Source organism: Urtica dioica, chromosome 7 (assembly GCF_054948205.1).
Source record: "Urtica dioica subsp. dioica isolate 48M chromosome 7, U.dioica_male_clone48M_v1_H2, whole genome shotgun sequence".
NCBI classification, from domain to species: Eukaryota; Viridiplantae; Streptophyta; class Magnoliopsida; order Rosales; family Urticaceae; genus Urtica; species Urtica dioica.
In genome coordinates, this window is record NC_142762.1 from 25,297,624 (window position 1) to 25,315,147 (window position 17,524).

General features: G+C 44.8%; 2 protein-coding genes across 2 annotated transcripts; both read left to right on the forward strand.

Annotated features, from left to right (window-relative positions):
- Nucleotides 1-13,774: 13,774 nt before the first annotated feature.
- LOC149390527 (uncharacterized) lies at nucleotides 13,775-14,755 on the forward strand. Its single transcript, XM_089619793.1, has one exon. The coding sequence runs from the start codon at nucleotides 13,775-13,777 to the stop codon at nucleotides 14,753-14,755; it is 981 nt and encodes a 326-aa protein (XP_089475919.1).
- A 336-nt stretch (nucleotides 14,756-15,091) lies between these two features.
- On the forward strand, nucleotides 15,092-15,685 carry LOC149390528 (uncharacterized). Its single transcript, XM_089619794.1, has one exon. The coding sequence runs from the start codon at nucleotides 15,092-15,094 to the stop codon at nucleotides 15,683-15,685; it is 594 nt and encodes a 197-aa protein (XP_089475920.1).
- The last annotated feature ends 1,839 nt before the right edge of the window (nucleotides 15,686-17,524 follow it).

The window sequence follows — 17,524 nt, forward strand, 5'->3', positions numbered from 1 at the left end:
TTCTTGAAGTACAATTCAATCTTATACTAAAAAATACATAATTCGTAGACCACTTAATCACAACTTACAAAATGCTCTCCTCGATAATCAAATGAAAATTTTACGCTTTCAATGCATCATAAAATAGTGTTGTTTGTGCAATTTTCAGATAACTGTGAAAAAATCTCTCTTTTGTTTTACATATGAATCTCGAAAATTTTAGATATCTTTAAAGATAAATTTTGGAAGAAATCTTTTAAGTTAATTTATATCATAATCGCGCTAAGCCTTAGATTCTATTTAAAGCCGACTTCTGTCGATAAGTTTTAGATATTTATAAAGATAAATTTTGGAAGAAATCTTTTTATTAATCATATCATAATCGCGCTATGCCGTAGATTCTAGATTCTATTTAAAGCCAATTTATGTCGATAAGTTTGTCCATTTGTTAAGCCTCTTGCTTCACCAAGTCCTCTCCTAGTCCATATAGCTTTCTCTAGTCTAGTTCTAGTTGTTTTTGGACTAAATTTCTTTTACTTTATTACCAGTGCCCAAAAAATAGGTGTAGATGATTTATTTATTAAAATATAATAAATTGGATAATTTTAAGCTAAATTCAAATTAGCAATAAGAAATATCATTTTTGTTTATTTAAGTTTGTGATATGATTAAATAATCTTTGTCCCGAAACAACTCACAACATGAGAAGAGTCTGATACTTATTTGCATAACATATCTTATGAGGTTCTTTATAAATTAATATTCACAATCTTAGAAGCAAATAGACAATTGATTATATAGTTTGGTTACGAAACGTAGAGAGTTGGGACTCTATAGTTTTTCCTATATATTTTATGAAGATATTAAATATGACCAACACCATTTAACACTTAGAGTCTTACAATCATTCATTATATACGAATACACTCAAGTAAAGTTAAATCTTGAAATGAGACATACTCACTTATAACTATTCGTCTTCATTTGACATACTCACTTGCTCCGTCGCTTGCTAGAAGCGTTAAATCTTTTCTTAACCTTAGATCAATTCCAACAGTCGATTCTTTAGTGAAGTCATTTGACGTTAGTAATGAACATTGGAAAAAATTTGTGAACTTTTGAGTCTAATGATTAAATCTTAAACATTGTTCATATGGGTTCATAAGGTCTCTCCATCTATCCAAAATAATGGGATATGTTAAATTATATTTATATTGGAATAAGATTCAAATGTTGAATATAGTTCATGTTGAGAAAATGTAACTAGCTGAAACGTCACATAGTGTAAAAACTAGTTTTTAACTATTATTGTCAAATAATCAAAATATTATTTCGATGTTTATCATTTTATGGTGGTGTTATGGCGTCATTTTTCGTATGGGAAAAACAACAATCCAAATGCAAAAACGACGCAAAACCGGAGGACCCCTCCGCCAGGACCACAAAACCAGAGGATCCCTCCGATAGAACACACAAAACCGGAGGATCCCTCCGATAGAACCCATAAAACCGGAGGACACCTCTGGTAAAACTCACAAAACCGGAGGATCCCTCCAGTAAAACTCACAAAACCGGAGGATCCCTCCAGTAGAACCCACAAAACCGGAGGATCCCTCCGGTAAAGCTCACAAAACCGGAGGATCCCTCCGGTAGAACCCACAAAACCGGAAGATCCCTCCGGTAAAACCTACAAAACCGGAGGATCCCTCAGGTAAAATCCACAAAAAACGGAGAATCCCTCCAACCAAGTGTCCATAACTTTGCACACTCAAAATTCTAAAAATACCCCCCTCATTTTTTTGCCAAAAGGAGGGAATTTTCAAGAGAACAAAAGCTTACAAAAAGCTCTCAAAACTCAAAAAGCTCTCAAAGCACTCAAAAGATCGGAAAAGACCAAGAAAAATAAAAGACAAAGGCGGAGAGAAGAGAAGAAGGAATCAAGACCAAGAGAAGAGAACGAAGAACACGAAGAACGCGAAGAACACGAAGAACACAAAGAACGCAAAGAACACGAAGAACGTGAAGAACAAGAAGGCCGACTATTGGCAAAGTGATGAGGAGCCGAAAACCACTTTTCGGTTAGAGAAAGACGACGAGAATAGAAAAACTTCACCACACCTAACCTACGTGCGGTCATAGTGTCCGACCCTAGATCGAACCACGGACGGTTCTGAATGATAATCCAAAAACGCGATTAATATTTTGGCGCTAGAAGGAGGGGTACTCGAAAACAACCACGAGTTCTCCACCGGAAAATCCACTTCCCTCTACGGGACCATCACAAGCCTCCCTGGTAGACTTTCTCTTTTCAAAACCGGAAGAATCCTCCACCGAAAGTCTCAAGACCGGAGGACTACTCCGCCGAATCATCATAACCGGAAAGCTCCTCCAGCAAAAATCTCCTGCAAGATGTCCAACCACGTCGCCGCTTATGGAAGCAACGCCCCTCAACAAGCGGAGAGTGTAGCACTTCACACACGGGCCCGAACTCAAGCTAGGCACGACCAAGAAACCTCACCACCAAGCGTCGTCCCGGCAGCAGGCACCGCACCTCTACCACACCCAAATACCACCAGCGTTAGAAATCCCCCCCTCGACACTGTCTTCGTCGAACGAGACAGTCGCATGGAGCGCCTCGAGAACAGTCTTTTCCTGCTAGCAAGCAAGTTCGCAAGAGATCGAGAGGAGAGGGTCATGACTTTACACGCCCATGCAAGAGAAGGACGCCCGCAAAACGTTAACTTCGGGGGTCAAATGCGCGAACAAGGGCAAACACTAAATGCGAACATCGAAGGTAGACAAGACGACGACCTTGACCCAAGTATCCGAGACATCGGCCGCCACCACCAGGCAAAACGAAGAACCGCTCGGGGGCTAGATCAACATGGACCGCAGAACTTAGGCATCAACCCACAACGCGTCAGTATCCCTCAGGCCGCCTGCTCTGTCGCAGGAGCCGGAGCCGAATCACGAAGGTCTGCTCTCGACTGATTAGGCCAAGGAGAAGAAGTAGCAGATAGCGGAGACGTCAGAAGATCTTCTCCGCCGCGGCGTACGAGTTCGCCAGGAAGCTTAGGGCCCAACGTGGATCTACGACGTCACCTCAACGCTCGGTGGGAGATCCCGAGGCGCCAAGCCGTCCCCAAAACAGGCGGACCACAAGAAGTCGCCCCTCCAATTACGGTAATGCCGCGTGCAGCACATATCACTTTGATCGATCAAGCATCGAATGAAAGAGAACGTACTACCAGATTTGCGCCTACCACCATACATGCCGGAAATGATGAAGTAACTAACATGTTCCACATGTTGAGAGAGGAAATCCGAGAGTTGCAGGCAGCACAGACCAGGACCCCAATGGTAAGGAGCATGATTGAAGGGGTAGCCTCACCATTTGCGACAAACATGCTCGCTAACGACACCACGGAGAACTTCCGTCCACCCACCATGGCACTTTACGATGGGAGCGCTCACCCACTCTACCATATTCACCAATATCAGACAAACATGAAAATGGCGGGACAGACGCCCTCAACAATGTGTCAAGCGTTTTGCCTCACACTCATTGGAACTGCGTTCGAATGGTTTCAAAGGCTAAAGCGAGGATCGGTCAAATATTTTGAGGACCTTCAAGAAAAGTTTCTAACACGGTTCGCCGCGTCACGTGTTCGAAGGAAAGATAAGTCACATCTCATGACAATCAAGCAAGGAAGCCATGAGACCCTTCAGCATTACCTAAACAAATTCATCGAAGAATCAAACAAGGTAGACGATTATGATGACAGCGATGCAATTACGCCTTCATCGACGGTCTCAGAACCAACAACTTCCTAATATCGCTGGTAACACAACGACCGACGGCCATGTCGGAACTTATCACTCGCGCCACCCAACATATCTCTGTTGAGGAATATCTCGATAGTCGAAAGACTTGCGACAGAGGAAACCGTCGAAGAGAAGACGATGAATTTGAAAGCGATTTACCAAGAAAGAAGAACTCGACTACGATGGCTACTATCTCGAACGTTCGTCCACCATCAAACCCGCGACAGGAGAAACCCCATTCTCCCTCAGCTACGGAGTCGAAGCTGTCATCCCTGTCGAGATCGGAACTCTATCCTTCCGAATGGAAAGCTTTGACGAAGAAAACAACAACAAGACATTTTGGATGGAGTTAGATGTTATTGAAGAAAGGAGAGCGGAAGCATTCACCAGATTCGGAACACACCACCAAGTAAAAAAAAAATAGTGAGCGAAAATTCGAAATAGATCTGGGTAATTGAAGCTTACACATCCAAGTTCACTAGAATGTTCAAAACGGTACCGAAAAATTATAGTTTCACGCTCGACGAGTCGCACGTAAAACTTGGGGGGTTAATGTTATGGCGTCATTTTTCGTATGGGAAAAAACGACAATCCAAATGCAAAAACGACGCAAAACCGGAGGACCCCTCTGCCAGGACCACAAAACCAAAGGATCCCTCCGGTAGAACCCACAAAACCGGAGGATCCCTCCGAAGAACCCATAAAACTGGAAGAAACCTCTGGTAAAACTCACAAAACCGGAGGATCCCTCCGGTAGAACCCACAAAACCAGAGGATCCCTCCGGTAAAGCTCACAAAACCGGAGGATCCCTCCGGTAAAACCCACAAAACCGGAAGATCCCTCCGGTAGAACCTACAAAACCGGAGGATCCCTCCGGTAAAACCCACAAAGCCGGAGGACACCTCTGGTAAAACTCACAAAACCGGAGGATCCCTCCGGTAGAACCCACAAAACCGGAGGATCCCTCCGGTAAAGCTCACAAAACCGGAAGATCCCCCCGGTAAAACCTACAAAACCGGAGGATCCCTCCTGTAAAATCCACAAAACCGGAGAATCCCTCCGACCAAGTTTCCATAACTTTGCACACTCAAAATTCTATAAATACCCCCCCCCCCCCCCCCCCCCCCCCCCCCTCATTTTTTTTTACCAAAAGGAGGGAATTCTCAAGAGAACAAAAGCTTACAAAAAGCTCTCAAAACTCAAAAAGCTCTCAAAGCACTCAAAAGATCATAAAAGACCAAGAAAAATAAAAAGACAAAGGCGGAGAGAAGAGAAGAAGGAATCAAGACCAAGAGAAGAGAACGAAGAGAAGACAAAGAATCCGACGAGAAGACGAAGAACATGAAGAACGCAAAGAACACGAAGAACGTGAAGAACACAAAGGCCGACTATAGGCGAAGTGATGAGGAGCCGAAAACCACTTTCCGGTGAGAAAAAGACGAAGAGAATAGAAGAAGTTCACCACACCTAACCTACGTGTGGTCATAGGGTCCGAGTCCTCGATGATGTCTCAGAACTCTAGGATCGAGTGATCTGAGAGAGAATGTGTGTTTTCTCTCTTTTTGAGACGTGTGAGATTCTCAGTGGCGAATTTCAAGCGCATTGGACGCGTAGGGGATTTTCAATAGAAAATCGTGGACGTGGCTGGTGCATTGGACGCGTAGGCAATTTTCAGTGAAAAATCGTGGACGCGTCTTGTGTGACGCGTAGGAGATTTTTAGTGGAAAATCCTAGGAGCGGCTTGCACTCTAGATCATGTGCTCAATCAGAGGAAATTGTGCTCAGAAAGTCTCCGACAGCGTTTCAGAACAATGAGAGTGAGTAATCTTTGAGAGGAATGAATGTGTCTTTCCCCCTCAATGAGAGGGGTTATTTATAGTGAATGAGGAGGCCTAGAAAGCCGTAGGGTCGCACCTCATGGAGCGAGGAGCAGGTCTCGGGTGCGCGCTCCTTGAAAAGGAGCGCACACATGGCTTCAAGGAGCGCGCCATGTGCTGTGCGCGCCGCACGCGATCACTCTTTCAAGGACCGCTCGTGCGCTCAAAAGGAGCGCCGAGCGCATGCTCCTTTCGGGGAGCGTGCGATGGCCACTCCATGCTCCATGGTCTTGTACTTTTTGGTTGTGGGCCTTAGCGGTCTTCAGTGACCCGGCCCGTTGGGCTTTCGGAGTTCGAGATTTCACGCAGGTCACACGAAAGGGGAGAGATTCTACTCGAGAAATTAGGGTCGACACGTGGACTCGTCAGTTGACTCATGGACCCAAAATTAGACCCGTGGAGCAAACTCAACTCAAGGAGTAAAACTCGACTCGAGGAGCTGTGTAGATTCGACACAAGGACCTGTCAGTTGACTCGTGGAAGAAGATTACCACTCTTTGTGACCTCCGGCCTGACCATCAGCCCCTGAGCGACGTTCTTCTTTATGTTTCGGGTTTGCTATGAATGATCGACAACAAGTCTTCGTCGTGTACTCTAGATGACATAATAACTTTTTTTCAAAGAATGTAAGTTACATGTTATTTTGTCAAATTTTCTTAAGTGATAGATTAAATTTCTCAAATTTTTGCTTAATTTTTATTGGTTAAATTATTTTCATAAGCATTTATTCTTTAGTTGTGTGACTTAGTGAGACAAGAATATTATTCACCCTTGATGATGTTAGGAATTCTTGGCCACGAGAGATAATGAATAAATCTTAAATGATTACTAAATAGAATAATAGTTTACTTTATTAGCATCATATGATTAGTGGGTTGAGCTCTGAACATCAGAATCAATAGCAACTATCATCCGTAGCCTCTGTATTAAACTGAGTCACATGATGGGACCCGAGTTCGTGCGGTGAGCTAAAACATGGTCGATGACTGATACATGCCTGGATAGCTCTATCTAAAGTCATATATGTGGAACACTAGTGAAGGTTGATCACAACATGCGAGCATTCTGCACTTGTGGTAAGTGCACGACCGGACAGGCTTTGGTTGTAGATGTGTCGTTTGAGTACCGTTACGACACACTAACCGAGGTCACTATGATGGTCCCAGTGAGACTTGATCGAATCCTGAAGTGATCATTGACACTGAATCAAGTTACCGCTCTCTTTGACTCATTCGCTAAAAGGCTACTATCATGCTAATCACAGCTTTTGTCTTGGGAGTTTCGGAACATGATTCGAGTGGGAAGTGGTTGAAAGATACAGAATCCAGCCTCCCTAAAAGAAGGTCAATGTTCATTCACCTATGGGTTGAATCCGAAACCGACAGATTGTCGGCACTTCCGAAGTCTGTACATTCGGAAGAATCTTTCGCTGGGGAAGCAACAATGCTTAGGGTATATAAGTATCAAGAAAGGTATAACGTATTACTTGACCTTTCTCGATATGGGTTGAACCTGGAGGATCTTGATCACGAACTTACTAGATCAGTGGACACTCTTAACGATGAGTAAATATAATTCTAGTATAAAGGAGAGTTCAATCTTGACGTACCTAAGTCGAGTCTGACCAAGATTAGACAAATCGATGTGGAAAAGAGAAATGACTTTTTTCGTTTTTTCATCAGATTTGTTAAGCTTCTATTAAAAGGTCCATAGTCCCCGATTCGGCTTCGATAAGACGAATAAAGAACCTTTAACAATAATATTTCATTATTATAATCTCACAAGCTGTAATTGTGATTGACAACATCAATTCTGAAATATGGGTATTTGCATAATTAAATAATTATTTATGGTAGTATTAATTATTTATTGTTTGATCAAATAAATAATTAATCAATTTCTTATTTGTTTATTGTTGGACCAGGTAAATAAATTATTAATTGGGTTTTAAGCAATTGGGCCTTGCACAAAATAAGGAAGTCGAAATTATCTGCGTCCAACCCTCTTGGCCGTGGGGTCAAAATTCCTTTCTTCCATATTGGTACTTACCAATATTTTCTCTTTAGTTGATTAAATAAAGGAGAGAGAAAAATATTTAAAAGGAAATAAGATATTGTCATTTATTCTCTCTCATGAATATTTAGAGAGAATAATATTTAAAACGAAATAAGATAATGTCCTTTATTTTCTCTCATGAAAATTAGGAGAGAATAATATTTAAATGGAAATAAGATATTTAATTTATTCTCTCATAATTAAATATTCTTTATTTAAGTAGAAAATAAAACTAAGGGAAGACTCGGGATACCGAGTCCGACACGCTCGAGCCCGAACGCGACCACTTGGTCAGGCCTTGGGTCGAACCGTTTGGGGCTCTTAAATCGTTGTCCGAAAATGAGCGACAAAAAAAGTGTTAACGTTCGATTTCGAGCTAACACTTGAGAGCCGTTCACGGCTCGACACTGGGCTAGACCTTAATATCGCACATAGGCTGGTATCGTCAAAGGCTAGAGTTCATTGACTTTAGATAGAAGGAAGTTCTTTTGGTTCGCCCCCTAAGAAGAAAGTAAGCAATGAACTAGAAGGGTGTGGGAGGTTTCCCTCATTCGTGCTCTCCGACGTTCAAAATTAACGTGATTGTAATGTTAAACGGAAAGGAGAAAATGTCATCTTCAGCTCGGAAGCGTTGAGAATTTAAGAGATTAAGTAGGGGTGTAAGATAAAGAATGACCCCAAAAGCATCCCATTATCGGGTTTGGCTTTGGTTCATCTTTCGTTGACGATGTATCCAAGAAATTTTTCCGAATCAACCCTAAAAACTCCTTTGTTGGGATTCGGCTTCATGTGGTACCGTCGGAGGAGTGTGAACATCTTTTCCAAATCTCGGATATGGTTGTCTGCCTTTAGGCTTTCACTAGCATTCCATCCACATATACTTCCATCATTTTTCGAATTTGCTTCGAGAACATTTGATTGTCGAGCCTTTGGTATGTGGCTCCAGCAGTCTCCATGTGAAATAGCATGATTTTGTAGAAGTAATGACCTCGGTCAGACACAAAGATGGTCTTGATGGCACGTGGATATCCTGTCTTCTAGCTCATTGAGCGTTGGACGTCCGATGATGATGGAATGTACTGAAGGTCTATCTGTAAGGAATATTTTCCACTGAAGATAGTTACTGAATATAATAAAAAGTTCACTTACCTAAGGGTTGATTCCATAACCAATTGATTGTGTGCAGTTTTGTAATAAGTACATATGAAAGAATTTTTAGTTGGGGAAGCAATGTTGGTTAGGTCTCATATATATCAAGAAAGGTATAACAAAATAATTGACATTTCTCATTACGAGTTGAACCTATAGGATTAAGCTCATGAGCTGACTATATCAATAGACGCTCATAAACATCGAGTAAAATATAATTATAGTACCAAGAAGAGTACAGCCTCGGCTCATGTTGTGGTGTGACGCCGAGATTGACGAATTGAATGAATACGAGAAAAAAGAGGTTTCATCTAATTTTTTGTATTCATGAGAGTTTCAATTACTAGGTCCATAGTCTCCAAGGTGGCTCTGATAAAGATGGATAGAGATACTCGTAATAATGAGATAATTGATTACACACCTAGTATTGCAACTTGGTTGTAATATCTTTCACATTCGTGATAAAGTATTTTACGAATAAATTATTACTGTTAAGTTACTTCATAATATCACATAGATTTAAATGAGCTTGTAAAAGAGCAATTTAAATCAGGTCACTGTGGGGGTATAAAAACTCAAATATTAAAATATCATTTCAAATGAGCTTAGGCCCGATTGACGCCCATAATCAGTTTGAAGACCAGCCCACGAAATCAATTACGGGCCCAATTCACTCTCGGCAGATCGGCCCAAGCCCAGCAACATTTCCCGATTCGATGAGGGACGCCAGTTCGACCACGTCTTCATGATCCGAAGGATCAATCAAAGAGCAGACCGCGCCGCGAAGATCGGATCTCGGACGACTACGACCTCGGTGAGGAAAATGGATCGAGGAACACGTGTCTTCGGCCAGAAGGTTCTATATCGCCTATAAATAGAAGAGGAGAGGACCATTTTTGCACATGCAAGCTCTCAGTCTCAGTTTCGAATTAATATTCTATTTCGTATTCTTATAACCAAGATCTTGAGCTCGGCTTGTTGAGCTCGTCACCTCGCCCGTTTATAACCTTCTTTATATCAATAAAATTAATCAATATTCGTGTATTATTATAGCTCTTCATTATTAAATCGTTTCTTATACGACGTCTTTCTAAACCCCTATTAGAATATTTTATAATTTCATTCTTCATTAGTGATTGTTGATCGATCCAAAAATCGACATCAACAATTTGGCGCCGTCTGTGGGAAATTCAAAAAGACCAATCTCGGAAGAAACAGTTCGTAAAAAAAAATTGCATGTCTTCCACTCCGACTGATTACGAATCCGGAGAGGAGATCCCCCAGGGGATCAGGGCAATCCTAGATATGCTGACCAAAAAGATTGATGAGCAAGCCGAGACCAACCGCGCTCTTAATGACCGGTTGAATACTCTCTCGACTCCTCAAAACACCTCGGATCCTCAAGTGGGATCCGAAGATATGACCGCCTCTGAGTCAGCTCGCCAAGCAACCTCGGTTGCGCAAACAAGCCGAGCTATCCCTCCCGGAGTCCGTCTGGATTTCTCTGGGATACAGGTCGCCCGAGGAACAGACCAGACTCTCGTCACAAGCTTCCAGCTTGGGGGACTGCTGGAGAGGTCGCGACAGAAGTCACGATCGATCCCTCTGGACTCCCTCCGCCTCCGCCCGGGGGAGCACCGTCCGGGTCTTTCGCGACTGATTCGGGACCTCGCCCTCCAGCGATCTATAAAACATTCACCCCCCAGCGTTTCGGCGGGATGAATCAGACCCGTCATGGCCCGGCAAGTGCAACCGCGATCAATCCGGCCCAATCGGGACCTCGCCTCTTTCGTGGTGGCAAACCCAATATGACCGAACTGGACAGGTTCAAGGAATCTATAACGGCCGAGCTGGGAGCTGTTCGTTCAGAATTTCATTCTGCGACCAGCTCGGCTCCCGAGATAGATCGCCTCGTAGAAGAAACAAGGCGAACTCCTTTCGCCAGAAACATCACTGAAGTGCAGCTGGGAGATACCGGAAAGGTTCACCTCCCACGGTACAATGGCACCTCAAGTCCGAAGGCTTTCATATTGTCCTTCAGAGTCGCAATGGGACGGGTTATGCTCTCTGAGAGAGAATTAGAGGCAGGGTACTGCCAATTATTCGACGAGAGCTTGTTCGGACCCGCCTTGGAATGGTTCTCCAAACTCAAACCAAACTCCATTGATGGTTTCGATAAGCTATCGGCTGCATTCCTGAAACATTATTTAATGTTCGTGGAGGACGACCTGACCATAGCAGACTTATGGGGGATCCAACAGAGAGAGAACGAATCTTTGAAGGATTTCATGATCCGTTACAAGGACGTACTCTCGAAAATCTCTAACGTATGCCACGATTCTGCCATAACCTCTCTAAGGAACGGGTTAAGGCACGATTCAAAGCTGAAACTGGAGATGACTGTTAACCGCCCCCTCACACTAGAGGATGCAATTCATAAGGCTGCAAATTATGCAAAGGCCGAAGAAGAATTTGCTTCCTACGAGAGGCAACGCGTGGCCGAAAAGAAACCACCCTCCAATACTTGGGTGAGGCCCGTAAATAACCCTCGCAGGATTAATCCCCACGAAGCCGCACCTCACGCCAAAAAGCAACACGCCCCTCCTAACTACACGTTCAATGTCGGTGATGACATTAAGGAGGGAGGACCCTAAGCAAAGAAATGGACACGGGATCCCAATGCGTATTGCAGTTTCCACAAGGCTAACGGCCACGACACAGTTAACTGCGAGACCATGCGTAAGGCTTTAGCCGAGAAATACGCAAAGGGGGAACTAAAAGACGTTGACCTAGGACCCCCGCCAAAAAAGAAGGTCTTCAATAGCAATAACAGGGGAATGGGCAACCCCTCCCCCAAGAGAGCGAGACCCGAGGAGGAAGGAGAACCAAACTCCCCGCCGACTGTCGCAAAACACAGAGTTGACTTCATAATGGGCGGCTCAAAGTTTTGCAAAGAAACGGTTAACTCCATCAAAACACATCAAAGACGACTGAGTAACCAAACAACTAAAATCAGACTAGAACAAGATGTTCAAATCTCGTTCTCCGAAAAAGAAGTAATTGGGACAACCGAACCGCACGACGACGCACTCGTGATCACGATCGACGTGTCTAATTGTGAGGTTGCGAGAGTTCTAATCGATGGAGGCAGCTCTGTAGATCTTATTTTCAAGGATACCCTGGCAAGGATGGGAATCGATGAAGATGAGATTGAAAGAGAACGAACCCATTTAACAGGTTTTAATGGGTCCACTACTCCATCCTTGGGAACAATCAGGTTGCCTGTAAAAACACATGGAATCAACAAAATAGTAGAGTTTCAAGTAATGGACTGTCCATCCCCCTACAACATTATCTTGGGAAGACCATGGATACATATGATGAGGGCTGTGCCATCAACCTTTCATCAATGTATTCGTTTCCCTACGCCCGAGGGAATAGGAGAGATCCGAGGTAATCAGGCAACCTCCCGCAGTTGCTATCTCACTAGTCACAAACATTGTGCCAAGACAATTAAAGAAGAGCAATATCAATTAATGAACGTGGAGTCGGCCGAGAGCGTTCTCACACTAGAGGACCCCGACTCCCTCGATGCGCCAAGCACTGAGTTAACAGTCCAAGTACAGCTCGATGGCTCCGATCCTTCCAAGTGTGTAGGAATCGGAACTAAGCTTAAAGGTAGCATCAGGCGAGAACTGATATGTTTCTTAAAACGAAACAAATCCACCTTCGCCTGGTCAACCGAAGATATGCCAGGAATAAGCATCGACGTCACGTCTCACCAACTTAACGGCGATCCCAAAAAAGACGAAAGCTCGGTCCCGACAGGGCGCGGGTAGTCAATGACGAAGTCGAAAGACTGCTCAGTGCAGATTCAATCCGCGAAGTGAAATACCCGGATTGGCTGGCAAACACTGTCGTCGTAAAGAAAAAAAATGGGAAATTGAGGGTATGCGTCGATTTCACCGATCTGAATAAAGCATGCCCCAAAGACAGCTTTCCGTTGCCGCGCATCGACCAGCTAGTCGAAGCGACCGCAGGGCATAAAATACTCTCATTCATGGACGCATTCTCAGGATATAACCAAATCCTGATGCATCCGGACGACCAAGAAAAAACAGCTTTCATCACCGACCGTGGCACATATTGCTATAAGGTCATGCCTTTTGGACTAAAGAACGCTGACGCCACCGATCAAAGGTTAGTCAACGAAATGTTCAAGGAAAAGATAGGGAAGACGATGGAAGTGTTTATTAACGATATGCTAGTGAAATCCCTAAGGGAGAACGACCACATAAAGCATTTGGAGGAATGTTTCGAGGTATTGAATAAATATGCCATGAAACTCAATCCCACCAAATGTTCGTTCGGAGTATCATCCGGCAAGTTCCTGGGGTATTTAGTTACCCAATGAGGAATTGAGGCTAACCCGGATCAATTACACGCCTTACGAGAGATGCCTTCGCCCCGTAATAGGCGTGAAGTTCAAAGGTTGACGGGACGCATCGCTGCCCTCAATCGCTTCATCTCTCGGTCAACAGATGAATGTCTCCATTTCTATCGGCTCCTTAAAGGAAATAAGAAGCTTGAATGGGACGACAAGTGCGAGGAAGCGTTCAAAAAATTAAAAGAGTATCTATCGACACCCCCAATCCTGGCAAACCCCGTTGCGGGGGAGCCACTCTATCTATACGTCGTAGTATCTCAAGCGGCAGTTAGTGGAGTACTCGTCCGGGAAGAGCAAGGGGACCAACGACCGATCTTTTATACAAGCAAGTCGTTAGTCGATGCTGAAACTTGATACCCTATTATGGAAAAACTGGCCTTGGCCGTCGTTTCCGCCGCACGAAAACTTCGACCATATTTCCAATCTCACACCATAGTAGTAATGACATCACATCCGCTCAGGAGTTTCCTACATAGCCCTAACCAATCAGGAAGGTTAACCAAGTGGGTCGTGGAGCTGAGCGAATACCACATCGAGTACCGAGTGAAGACATCCGCAAAATCGCAAGTTTTAGCGGATTTAATCATCGAACTCCCGAGGGAGAGTCCCACCATGACCGAAGTCGAAGGCACCTGGACACTCAAAGTGGACGGGGCATCATCGAAGCAAGGGGCTGGAGTAGGAATACACCTAACCTCCCCCCACGGTGAGACTATAGAACAGTCATTCAGGCTCGACTTCCTCGCATCAAACAACGAAGCCGAGTACGAAGCACTAATCACCGGACTTAGGTTGGCCACTGCAGTTGGGTCAAAGAAAGTGGAAGCTTTCTGCGACTCCCAACTCTTAGCAAACCAATACTCCGGGGAATACGAGACCAGGGATGGGCGAATGGAAGCCTACCTAAAAGTCGTAAAAGAACTAACAAAAAACTTCGAAGCATTCTCCCTGACAAGGATCCCTCGAGGCGAGAACACTTCGGCCGACGCATTGGCTGCCCTGGCATCTACCTCGGATCCGGGCCTCAAGAGGGTTATACCAGTCGAAACAATCAAACAACCTTCTATTGCCACGATCATCGCCGCGGTCATAACAATAGAAGGGGGAGATTGGAGAGATGAAATACTACATTACATCACAACTGGTACGGTCCCATCTGATAAGATGGAAAAACGCAAGCTCGTGCTGAGGAGCGCGAGATTTTGCATCATAGATGGAAGCCTGTTTAAAAGAAGCTTCGCAGGACCCTACCTCAAGTGCATCGGGACAGAGGAGTCTAGACGAATCCTGGAAGACGTGCACGAAGGGGAATGCGGAAATCACGCAGGCGGACGAGCGCTTGCCATCAAAATAAAGAGGCAAGGCTACTTTTGGCCGACCATGCTGGCAGACTGCGAGGCGCACTCGCGCCGCTGCGACTAATGCCAATGCCACGCCCCCAACATAAAAAGACCCGCGGAAGAATTATCATCTATCTCGGCGCCATACCCATTCATGAAATGGTCTATGGACATTGTGGGACCAATGTCGGTCGCCCCTGGCGGGTTAAGATTTATGTTAATCTTAACAGATTATTTTTCTAAATGGGTGGAAACTGGCGCCTTCGTCTTGATAAAAGACGTCGACGTCACAGCATTCATCTGGAAAAATATAATCTGTCGGCATGGAACTCCCCACGAGATCATAACAGACAACGGATCACAATTCATATCGAAAAAGTTTAGAAAGTTTTGCTTCCATAACAACATTGAGGTAAGAATGTCAACACCACGATATCCTCGAGGAAATAGGCACGCGGAAGCAACAAATAAGACCATAGTCGACTCCATAAGGAAAAGGCTCGATGCCAAGAAGGGCCGGTGGGCAGAAGAACTGCCAGGCGTGCTGTGGGCATACCGAAACAGCCCGCGAAGGCCGACAGGGGAAACTCCGTTTTCCCTCGTCCATGGAGTCGAATCTGTCATCCCAATCGAGCATCAGGTGCAAACCCTTAGGATAAAATACGCACCTGAGGATGAGCCAAAAAATGACGAGGCTCTGCGCGATGCCTTAGACCTAGTGGAGGAAAAGCGAGATTCAGCCCTATCACGGTTATCCCGATATAGGCAATCCATCGCTAGATTCTACAACAAAGACGTCAACACAAGAAGATTCGATGTAGGGGACTTGGTCCTCCGAAAAATCTTTCAAAATACTGCCGAGACAAACGCCGGAAAACTCGGGGCAAAATGGGAAGGCCCCTATAGGGTCACCAGAGTAACCTATCCCGGCGTTTATGAACTTGAAACACTCAACGGAATCCCGGTTTTAAGATCATGGAACGTCTCGAACCTCAAAAAGTATTACTGTTAAAACCAGTAAAAATTGAACTACGTCCTACTTGATCCCTGCATAAGGGTACGTAGGCAGCCTCTTACTAAGGCACAGTCCCCCTACCTCTTGAGCCACGGAGCTCGCACCTCGGCCAATGACCACGACCTCGGATTTGGCTAGCAGTGAAAACACCTCGACTCTGGCGAGAACCGACATCTCGCAGTGTCATCAGAGATCGTACCCACGAAGGCCGATCTCGTCCGAAAATATTAAGGGAAACTTTTTAGGTCCACGACGATCTAAAAGACTTGAAAAATTTTCACCAAATTTGATTATGGACTTCGGCTTCAAATCTACAAGGGAAATGCTTCGGACAAACGATAGTCCGAACAACTTAAAAGATTTTGAACCACGAACCAATTCGTAACCTCGGCCTATGGGAAATTTTTTAGATCTTTAGCGATCTAAGAGACTTGGCGAATCATTTGAAACTTCAGGGGAAACATTTTAGGCCAGATACAAGCGACCTAAAAGACTTGAACATATTACACTGTCCTGAGCCGCCTCAGGAGCGAACAAAATAGATATTCAGATCGGCAGGATGGACTGAATAAAAGTAAACATCCATGCATTCATAATAGATTTTGGCGAGCTAAAAAATCTTGGCAAAATTAAAAATCAAAATTGCATAAAATAATAACATAAATTCAAATAAAATAAGAGGTACCGAAGCCCCCTTATGATTGTATCAAAACCAATATAAACTTCGCCCAAAAACACGGGCCCCAAAAAGAAAATAAACATTTTATTGAATAAGCAAAAAAAAAAAAAACAAAGCTGAGGACTCAAGCTTGGTCGCGGGGTTCGGCCTCGGTATCTTGATGTTCTGGAGTAGGCGTGAATGCCGCCGTCTCTTCATTTTTCTCCGGGATTGAGTTGAGAACCTCGTCAGAACAGCCAAGCATCGAGCCTTGTTCGTTGATGACTGAGGCCTCGCCTTCGGTCATAGAGACATCGGCAGGGGAACGGTCGGCATATGGAGTGAACGGGATGTCTTCGACCTCAGGGACGGTGACGGCCGTGTAGTCGGCCTCGTACTGAGCAATGTCATCCTCAGTATCTTTCATCTCGGCCGCCTAGTCCGAAATCTCGCCCTTCAAGGCCTCCGAGATCAATTCCTTGTTCCCCCGACATTGTTCAAGCTTTTTGAGAATGAGGACGGCCTCGTCCATCTTCTCTTTCTGCGCACGGTGCTTGAGGATCTGTTCGCGATACTTGAGCGAGGTCGCTTTCTTCGCCGCGTGCACTACCCGATCTCGCTCCGCCTTCGCCGACCTTTTCATCCGGGCGATCTCCTCCAGAGCATCCTTCAGCTCTTTATCTCACGCCTTGAGATCGGCCGCCAGCTTGTTGCTCTCCTTCTCGAACGAGCCACCCATCCCTTGATCTTCTCCATCTTATCATCGATGTCGACGGACAAGAACTGAACTTTGCCGCGAAGGCGTTCAATCTTACCGTTCGACCTCTCCAAGAGAGCATCCTTGGCCAGAAGATCATTCTGGAGGGTGGTGATCTTGTCGTTCATCCCCTGGAGCTCGGCCTGTAAAGATTCCGTCCCCTTCTGAACCTCGGCAAGCTTCTCCTGCCCGACCTTGGCGTCACGAAGGCGCTTTTCATAACGAAAAACACATCGGTTCAGTTGGGTGGACAGCTGAAATCAACCTCTCATTAGTTCGACCGTAACAGAAAATAGTCATTTTTCACAAAGTATAACATATCGGCTATATAAAAAAATTATTACCCCAGTTATGGCCGAGGCCATCATCCTGTACCAGTCTGCCTCGGCGAGGTCAGGGACCTTTGGGAGCTCCATCCCGG

What these genes read in the sequence shown, in the direction of transcription:
- LOC149390527 (XM_089619793.1), top strand. Translation starts at nt 13,775, where the DNA reads ATGACATCACATCCGCTCAGGAGTTTCCTACATAGCCCTAACCAATCA.
- LOC149390528 (XM_089619794.1), top strand. Translation starts at nt 15,092, where the DNA reads ATGTCAACACCACGATATCCTCGAGGAAATAGGCACGCGGAAGCAACA.